Raw genomic sequence first — 9,699 nt, 5'->3', positions numbered from 1 at the left:
GAGCAGCACTGTATATATCATATAGCACACTGTATTATCATATAGCACACTGTATTAATCATATAGCACACTGTATTTATCATATAGCACACTGTATTATCATATAGCAACTGTATTATCATATAGCAGCACACTGTATTATCATATAGCACACGTATTATCATATAGCAACTGTATTATCATATAGCACACTGTATTATCATTATAAGCACATGTATTATCATATAGCACATGATTTGTTATTATCTATAGCAAACTGTATTAATACTAAGCACACTGTATTATCATATAGCTACATAAACATTGGACTGTATTATCATATAGCACACTGTATTATCTATAGCACGAGCTGTAGGTTATTCAATAATGTTAAAAGCAGTACACTTTGGTTCCATCACCAGTTCAAGCCATCACTGTATTAAATATAAGAGCATTATTGTATATCTATTTATAGATCCCCTCGTCTTTTTTTTTGTTAAAAAAAAAAAAAAAAAAAAAAATAAAAAAAAATAAGAAAAAAAAAAATAAAAAAAAAGGAAAGAAAAAAAAAGTGAAAAAAATAAAAAAAAAAAGTAGATATGAAAAAGATGATAAAATTTATATAAAAGAAAAAAAAGAAAAAAAAAAAATACTAATAAAAAAAAAGGTTTTGTGCGCTGTGTTGTTCATTTCCATGAGTTTTGTTGGGACGGCTTTCCCATGCTCTTTGTGGTATCGTTGTTGGGTTCTCTTCTCCTCTCCGCTCTCCTCTCTCTCTCTCTGCTCGTCTCGGTCTCTCCTCTCGGTCTCTCGCTGTTAAGTGGGTTGTTTATATACCCCATAAAACTTACCGATAAGAAAGTGAAGAGAAGCTCTTGATGGGCAACAAGAGGCGCTCGTCATTTCAAGCATCAATCGGGTGGGGGGAGGTGCTGCCGGGATATTGAGTAGGGGCTGGGTGGGGAGGGTACTTCTGGACGGCGCATCAGCAATTGGCCGGGGGGTGGGGGGAGGGGGGGTGGGGGCATTTCCTTTCCTAGTCATGGGATATTCTTGCTGTCTGCTCACGGCTGGGGGGGGAATCCTTACGGCGTCCGGCTTGTTCTATGTCTCTCGACCTCTCGTTGCTTACACGTGACAGTAGCAACACAGGTGTGTAAATGATTGTGTGTGTGTTGGGGGGTTTGTGCGTGGAATGGGGACGGTAGGGCATGCAGTTTGTGTGTTTTTAACTATAGGTTGGTCCATCCTTCTGGATAGACAGAGGATCTGTTGTAGTAGTAGTGTTTACTTTCGCAAAGTGTGCATGGGGGTCAATCAAACATTTTTCTTGTATTAAAGCTCCTGATGTTTTCGCGATTTTTCAGGCGAGTTTGTGTCAGAAAGAGCTTTATGCTCTCCCCCATGAAGAATGCCCAAGCCTGAACCCCAAAGAGCAAGCATGAGAAGGCCAGAACAATTATTAGGACGAGAAACTCGTAGAAACCGGGTTGCGAGGGGTGGGTCGTCCTCTTCTGGGCGTACCGGGAGTGGAAAATTTTTAAGGAGTGATGCGGCCACTATAATATGAAATCTCCTTATGGAATATCGACTAAGTTAGGTTCATGTGCGTCTATGTGTCTCCAGCTACACTTATGTTACAAGGGTTCACTTAACTACCATTTCTTCTGGCGTTATAGGTCCAGTGGTGGATGCGTGGTCCGGTATCATCCGCTGGTTCTGCTTGGGCCAGGTAAGGCTGCATTCTCTACTACTTCTACTTTACTTACTTTCTCCTTTCAGTTATACATTTACTTTCCCATTCATTTGGCAGAGAGACCATGGCCAGGCAACTGCAACACACACAACATCCAGCGCTTCTACAGGGACACACCGGGGTGTGTTGCCCAAGATTGCTGGTTTCCGACCCCTGGGTGTGGTATTGAAATTGCGCCCTCTGGAAGGTCAGTTGAAGGCACCGTTGGTGTAATAGCAGCTAAATGGCCTTCGGATCTCAACCCTCCTGATTATCTGCCTGTGTGTGAATGATGAATATAAGAGTCTATATCCCCTATATGAAGACAATGAGAGAGTGTTCTTGTAAAGGACTGTATGTAATGACAAACCGACTACATCCCCTTCTGGTCCCGTTTAGGGGATTGGCTCATCCTGTCTAGGGATCGCTGGTCTTTAATTAATTAAGGCCCTTCGATCACGGGTGCGCTCATTGGTCAGAAAGGTGTATGAATGGCTAGCGCGCTCAAGCTGCAGCAAATCAAAGAAATGAATACATGAATCGGGGGGGCCTAACTCCTCATCAGTCGAAAGTGTTACTTCCTCCGACACCCTCCACTATGATGAGGCCAACAAATATTATGCACAAATAAGGCAACCTGGGCTCATGTCAAATCAAGGGGTCATTATGCAGTGGTAGTAACCAAGGGTTGCATATCTCACTTGTGACCAAAGACAGGATTAGACATCGCTTACTACCACATTACAATGGTGAAACAATTGCTCAGGTGGCCATCCAGAGCTGGGCTTAAATAGTTTGCCTGAACGTTTTCTTTGAGCCTGCTGGAGTGCCAGATTGGCCAGGTCGGGTTTACACTTTTGGGACTGTTCCACTTGAGTCCAGTTGCGGCCAAGGCAAGCTCAAATCAAAACGCAGCTTACTTATGTATTTGAAAAGATGCTGGCAAGCCTAGGGCTGGTGCCCATCCACTACTGCTATTGGTTGCTTAAGAGTTCATTTTACCCTAAACTGCTACAGCGGTATCTGAGGCTGACCGTGTGCCTGCTCCCAGCCTGGTGTGGTGAAAATTAAGTGGTGTCAGGGGTTTTGGGTACTGTGACAGTAAAAATATAAATTGGAAGATTAACATTGTGATTCAAGGGGACTTTTTATTTTGAAAACGCCTGATGAATCTGTTTGGAGGTTGTTATGAATTATACTGCAAAACCTCATGAAAAGGTGCTTATGATTGGATTTCATGATGTTTGTTAAGATATACCCCCTTCCTTACTGTCCTGGAATATGGTAGCTACAGTAGATAAGAGCTCTTCTTTACAGCACCTTTATCACTTCTACCTGTCAGTGTGTTTAACATAGTCGTGTTTTTGTAATATGGGCTGTGAAATTATTGGTTGAATGTGGTGGTGTGTGCAGTGGTACTAACGCCAGTGGTATGTATGTTGTAGGCGGGGCCGTTCCCTTTCCTGATAAAACGGCAAGAGCGTTTTAGAGCAAGTCCTCACCGCCCAAGCAGCCTACACGTGTGGAGGATCGCTCAACTTGATTTTCCACTTTCACGTGGGCTTTCCGTCCTTCCCCCTTCCTTACAGGTAACCAACTGGCCTCTGCTCATCACTTATATCTGTCCTTATTTGCATAATGGCCTCTGCCTCAATTTAACTTGACATGGCTTGCCCCTACTTTAACATGGCAGCATCAGGGTTGCTGGCATCGAGAACTTCAGGGTGGGGCCACCTAACCTACTGCCTGTTTTGTGCCCTTGAAGCACTGGCACTTGAAGCCCTAGCCTGCTTCAGGGGCTCTGCAGTTTGCAGGCTGAACACTGTGTTGGCTATCCAAGCCTTTCGTGGTAATATGGTGTGTTGCCTCGGGGGTGGTATTCTACTTGTGCCTGGCCTCAGGCAATGGCGCGCTTTCTTCCTTACAGTGGCTTTAAACCTTGAGATGGCGTTGGCTCGCCACCCAAGCATGGGCCTCGGTCCAGACTCAACATGGCATCTATCTAACATGGTGTCCACCCTCACTCAGCATGGCCAATGCCCTTTGCTCCTCAGGACCACAATGCCTGTGGCCAATAAAAACACAAAATGTCTAGGGCCACAAATGCAACTAGAAAATTAGAAATCGAAAACCCTGTGTCTGACTTGTCCGTCCATCCTCTCTCCCTGGTGTCAGATGTCCGGCTGGGCTCTAAACTGCTACCTGTGGTTCCTGCTTGCGGTGGGTCTGGCGGTGGCGGCCTGTTGTGTTCTTTCGTCATCCCCGAGACCAAGAACAAGACGTTGGTGGAGATCAGCCAGAATGTTCGCTGGCTCCAAGGAGGCGGTGGCCCCAGGACCCAGGGCCTGGGCCATCCGCCAGCTCATAACTGGAGGAAGATGACGGATAAGGAACCCTGGTAGAAATTGGATCGCTGGAAGATTTTGAAGCTCCTCCTCCGTCCCTGATAGTGGCTCTGAGAGAGAGCTTGGGCTGCATTCCAAACTTCAAGAAATAGCTTTTTTTCCTTCAAGTATTGGACCATTGATAGGTCAAAAAGGCTGGATTGCGCCAGACAAATAAATCATGGAAGAGTAGGGAATAAATATTGTATTATCATATAGCATATTGTATTATCATATAGTATATTGTATTATCATATAGCATATTGTATCATCATATAGCGTATTGTGTTATCATATAGCACATTGTATTATCCTATTGGACATTTTGATAATATTTTAAAGGGTGATAGGCTTCCATTTGTTAAGGTGAGCTGGATCATTATATCTGATAGCACAGTTAGGGCCAGTTTCCCAAATACAGACTATGCCTTGTCCTAGACTTGTTATTTCAATGGAGATTCACCTTTGTGCATGCTTTATAGTCCAGGATTTAACTAATCTGTGTCCTTGAAACCCTTGAAGCCCTAAGATTTGTTTTCATACACACCTTTAATTATTTATCCAAATTGCAAACTCTGGCTAACACAATGGATACATAGTTTCTTCAGGGATCAGACACCGTTTCCCCAAGCAGAGATAAATAGAAAACACCTCGATCTCCTCTGCCAAGATACATTTAAGGGAGCTGCAATGCATCTACACTGCAGTTGTCCTACAATTACCGCATCCAAAATACCACAGTCGACAGCAGTTACTAGACTTTTACTGCAGTTTCAAAACTGCAAAAAAAAAGTATTTATTTTTGTTGTTGTCAGGGAACCATGATCTATTGACTTTAAGTGAGGTGGGCATTCGAGTACTGTGTCCCCAAAGAGGCTACTTTTATATTGGAGCAGAACTCACAATCATAGACTCTAAACTCAACAGAATTCAGATGAATATAAGAAAACACTTCAATTCGCTCAAATCAAATCAAATGTATTTATATAGCCCTTCTTACATCAGCTGATATCTCAAAGTGATGTACAGAAACCCAGCCTAAAACCCCAAACAGCAAGCAATGCAGGTGTAGAAGCACTCAACTTGCCATTTGCTCAACCATTGGCTCAACTTACCCCATAGGCCATTGGCTCAACTTACCCCATAGGCCATTGGCTCAACTTACCCTATAGGCCATTGGCTCAACTTACCCCATAGGCCATTGGCTCAACTTACCCCATAGGCCATTGGCTCAACTTACCCCAAGRCAAACATTTAGATTACATTAATCCACACAGCTAGGATGCACTTTAATGCTAGGTTTAGGTCCTCATATTGAATCATATAGAGACTCCAACTGATGTATAGAAAATGATCTACTTTGGTTTAGATACAAGCATCATGAAACACAATAAATAATTTTGACATAATTTGACTGATTTTTGACCTAACTTGCTTACCACTTTGTTCCATGTGGTTTGCTCTTTCATAGACTCCATGAAATGATGAGCTCTTCCTAAATATTTGTTCAAATTATACATTTTGTGTATGGATTCCCTAAACAAGGGTTCCTCTACATACCCCTTTGGGTCACCTTACCCCACTCTCCCCTATACCAATTTGGAGGAGTTTGTATAATAGTTAGAACCATACCACCCCCAATGGAGGTTTGCCACGGTGCAGGTTTGACTGAGTTCCAGCCTCAGTAGAAGTGAGTCAGATGGAGMGATTGGGGAACAGGTGCACTTCTTTTGCCAAAGGTCACGGACAAAGTCATCAGCAGGAAAGCCTGGGAGATGGGAGGTGTGTGTGTGTGTGTGCTCCAGCTTCGGCCATCATTTGGAATCATGGTGAGGCTCGATCAAACGCCACGAGTTCTGGAGCCGGCGATCAACAGCAGTCGACCTCTACTGCAGCAGAGCATCTGCTCAGAACTCTCCTCTAGAGTCAAGGAGACCTTCTGCTTTCCAGACTGCCAAGCGAAATTGATAAAATCCCAGTGAGCCTTAGACTAATGATATTCATTGGGAAATAGTATAGGAAGCTTAAGTCTGTCTTTTATGATACGGGATTTACTTCATTTTAATAGAATTCGGGATTTGTCAAGTCGCAGGTGCAGTGAAGGCACTGGTCCACTCTGTGTGCAGTCACGATGAGTGTAACAAAAGTGAAGAGTGACCCTCTTGTGCGGTCGTAGAAAAAAGGTGCTATCGAGTACCTAAAAGGGTTCTTTGGCTGACCCCATAGGAGAACCCTTTGAAAAACCCTTATTGGTTCCAGGTAAAACCATTTTTAGGTTGCATGTACAGTCGAACTCTTTCCACAGAGGGTTCTACATGAAGCCCAAAAGGGTTCTACCTGAAAAGTAAAAGTGTTCTTGTCACGCCCTGATCCTTATTATTCTCCACGTTTGGTTAGGTCAGGGTGTGACTCGGGTGGGAAAATCTATGTTTTCTATTTCTTTGTGTTTTTGGCTAAGTATGGTTCCCAATCAGAGGCAGCTGTCTATCATTGTCTCTGATTGGGGATCATATATAAGTTGTCATTTTCCTTTTGGGTTTTGTGGGATCTTGTTTTCTGTTTAGTGTTTTTTTTGCCTGACAGAACTGTTGGCTTTCGTTTTTTGACTTTTGTAATTTTGTTTGAGTGTTTTTGAATAAAAAATCATGAACACTTTCCACACTGCGTCTTGGTCCACTCTTCCTACAACAAACGAGAGCCGTAACAGAAGATCCCACCAAAAACGGACCAAGCAGCGTGGCCAGGATGAGTGGACATGGGAGGAGATCATGAATGGAGGACACTGGACGCGGGTAGGAGAGTATCGCCGTTCAAGGGAGCAGATGGAGGCAGCGAAAGCAGAACGGCGACGATACGAGGAATTAGAGCAASGGAGCAAGCACGAGAGGCAACACCCAACAAAAAAATGTTTTGGGGGGGGGGGCACACAGGGATATTGGCGGAGTCAGGTTTTAGACCTGAGCCAACTCCCYGTGCTTACCGTGGGGAGAGTGTGACTGGTCAGGCACCGTGTTATGCGGTGATGCGCACTGTGTCTCCAGTGCGCATTCACAGCCCGGTGCGCTCTGTGCCAGCTCCTCGCAGTTGCCGTGCTAGAGTGGGCATCCAGCCAGGATGGGTTGTGCCGGCTCAGTGGTCCTGGTCTCCAGTGCGTCTCCTCGGTCCAGGATATCCTGCGCCAGCTCTACGCACGGTATCCCCAGTTAGCCAGCACCACCCAGTGCAGCCTGTGCCAACTCCCCGCACTTGCCGTGYTACAGGGGGTATTCAGCCAGGACGCGTTGTGCCAGCTCTGCACTCCAGACCTCCGGTGCGCCTCCACGGTCCAGTGTGTCTTGCGCCGGCTCTACGCACTATGCCTCCAGTGTGCCTTCATAGCCCAGTGCGTCCTGTGCCAGCTCTCCACACTCACCGAGCTAAAGTGGGTATCCAGCCAGGATGTGTTGTGGCAGCTCCACTCACTAGGCTGCCAGTACGTCTCCTCAGTCCGGTGAGACCTGTTCCGGCTCCAAGTACGAAGCCTCCAGTGATGATCCATGGCACGAAGCCTCAAGTGATGATCCATGGCCCGAAGCCTCAAGTGATGATCCATGGCCCGAAGCCTCCAGTGATTATCCATGGCACGAAGCCTGCAGTGATGATCCATGGCACGAAGCCTGCAGTGACGATCCATGGAAAGGAGCCTCCAGCAACGGTTCCCAGTCCGGAGCCTCCAACGACGGTCCCCAGTCCGGAGCCTCCAGCGACGGTCCCCAGTTCGGAGCCTCCACGGCAGTCCCCAGTCCGGAGCCTCCAGCGACGGTCTGCAGCCCAGAACCTTCAGCGACGGTCGGCAGTCCAGAGCCTCCAGCGACGGTCGGCAGTCCAGAGCCTCCAGCGACGGTCGGCAGTCCAGAGCCTTCAGCGAGGGTTCCCAGTCCAGAGCCTTCAGCGAGGGTTCCCAGTCCAGAGCCTTCAGCGAGGGTTCCCAGTCCAGAGCCTCTGGCGATGATCTACGGTCCGGAGGTCCCGGCGACGAACCCTGCACCAGAGGCTTCACCGAAGTGGGGGGAGCCTCAAGCGGAGCGGGGTCGGCGTTCCACACCGGAGCCTCCACCGAGAGTAGATGCCCACCCGGACCCTCCCCTATAGGTTCAGGTTTGCGGCCGGAGTCCGCACCTTTGGGGGGTGGGGTACTGTCACGCCCTGACCTTAGAGATCCTTATTATTCTCTATGTTTGGTTAGGTCAGGGTGTGACTCGGGTGGGAAAATCTATGTTTTCTATTTCTTTGTGTTTTTGGCTGAGTATGGTTCCCAATCAGAGGCAGCTGTCTATCGTTGTCTCTGATTGGGGATCATATATAAGTTGTCATTTTACTTTTGGGTTTTGTGGGATCTTGTTTTCTGTTTAGTGTTTTTTTGCCTGACAGAACTGTTGGCTTTCGTTTTTTGACTTTCGTTATTTTGTTTGAGTGTTTTTGAATAAAAAAAATCATGAACACTTTCCACGCTGCGTCTTAGTCCACTCTTCCTACCACAAACGAGAGCCGTAACAGTTCCACCTAGAACCAAAAAGGGTTCTCCTATGGGGRCAGTCGAAGGACCCTTTTGGAACCCTTTTCTTCTAATAGTGTAAAGTAGCTAGAGGTAATGATGGACATGTCTCACAACAGCCTTATAGTCTGTGTGTGATGTCACTGGTGAAGAGGTACTACATAGTTTTTGGGTGTGCTCTTGAGCCAATAAGAGGGGGGAGGGGGGGCTAAATAGATAAAGGTGCACTATGGAGTTGCATATTGTGTACATTTCTGGACAATATATCTAAGTTGCAACGTTGATTGACAACAACCCGGATGTAATGTAGCAACCGTGTGGACAGAGCAGAGTAAGAACACTTGACTTACGGATCTCCGTGGCGAAGATGGTGATGTTGTGTACGGCGTTAACTTCTCTGTCCAGCGGCTTGGCGGTGCTGATGACACCGGTGGTGGYGTCTATGTTGAAGAAACGCTCCAAGTCGGTGTTGCGGTCTATAGAGTACCTGGAGTTAAGTAGACAGGAGAGAGGAAGCGTATTGGAAAGGCTCTCCTATCAAGGGCCACATTCAACTGGCACCCGCCATGTCAACACTCCTATAGATCTTCTGAGTGAAATGCATTAATCAGGCATACATATACTGTTATAATTAAGGAGCTTTCAGGAACTATAATTCCATGAAATATMTGTCTATTTTCTCTACATTACTTTGAATGATAATGGCAGTGGTGTAAAGTACTTAATTAAAAATACTACTTAAGTAGTTTTTTGGGGGGTATCTGTACTTTATACTGATATTTTATATTTTGACAACTTTTACTTTTACTTCACTACATTCCTAAATAAAATGATGTATCTTTTTCTCCATACATTTCCCCTGACACACAAAAGTGAAGGCTTAGCAGGACAGGAAAATGGTCTAATTCACATACTTATCAAGAGAACATCCCTGGTCATCCCTACTGGCTCTGATCTGGAGGACTCACTAAACACATGCTTCATTTGTAAATTATGTCTGAGCGTTGGATCATGCCCATGGCTATCCATAAATAAATAMAAAATAATAAAACTTTTTCCACCACTGG

At 45.7% G+C, this 9,699-nt stretch overlaps 1 protein-coding gene across 2 annotated transcripts in view; it reads right to left on the bottom strand.

Moving 5' to 3' along the window:
* Positions 1–9,699, bottom strand: part of LOC112070677 (cadherin-7-like) — a 136,935-nt gene that overhangs the window by 26,579 nt on the left and 100,657 nt on the right. For both annotated transcript variants that reach the window (XM_024138106.2, XM_070439070.1), the window contains exon 8: positions 8,983–9,119. In XM_024138106.2, coding sequence (XP_023993874.2) covers positions 8,983–9,119 — 137 coding nt within the window. The remainder of the gene's footprint in view (positions 1–8,982; positions 9,120–9,699) is intronic.

This window comes from Salvelinus sp. IW2-2015, unplaced genomic scaffold (genome assembly GCF_002910315.2).
Source record: "Salvelinus sp. IW2-2015 unplaced genomic scaffold, ASM291031v2 Un_scaffold1390, whole genome shotgun sequence".
NCBI lineage: Eukaryota > Metazoa > Chordata > Actinopteri > Salmoniformes > Salmonidae > Salvelinus > Salvelinus sp. IW2-2015.
This window is presented reverse-complemented; position numbering and strand designations above follow the sequence as displayed.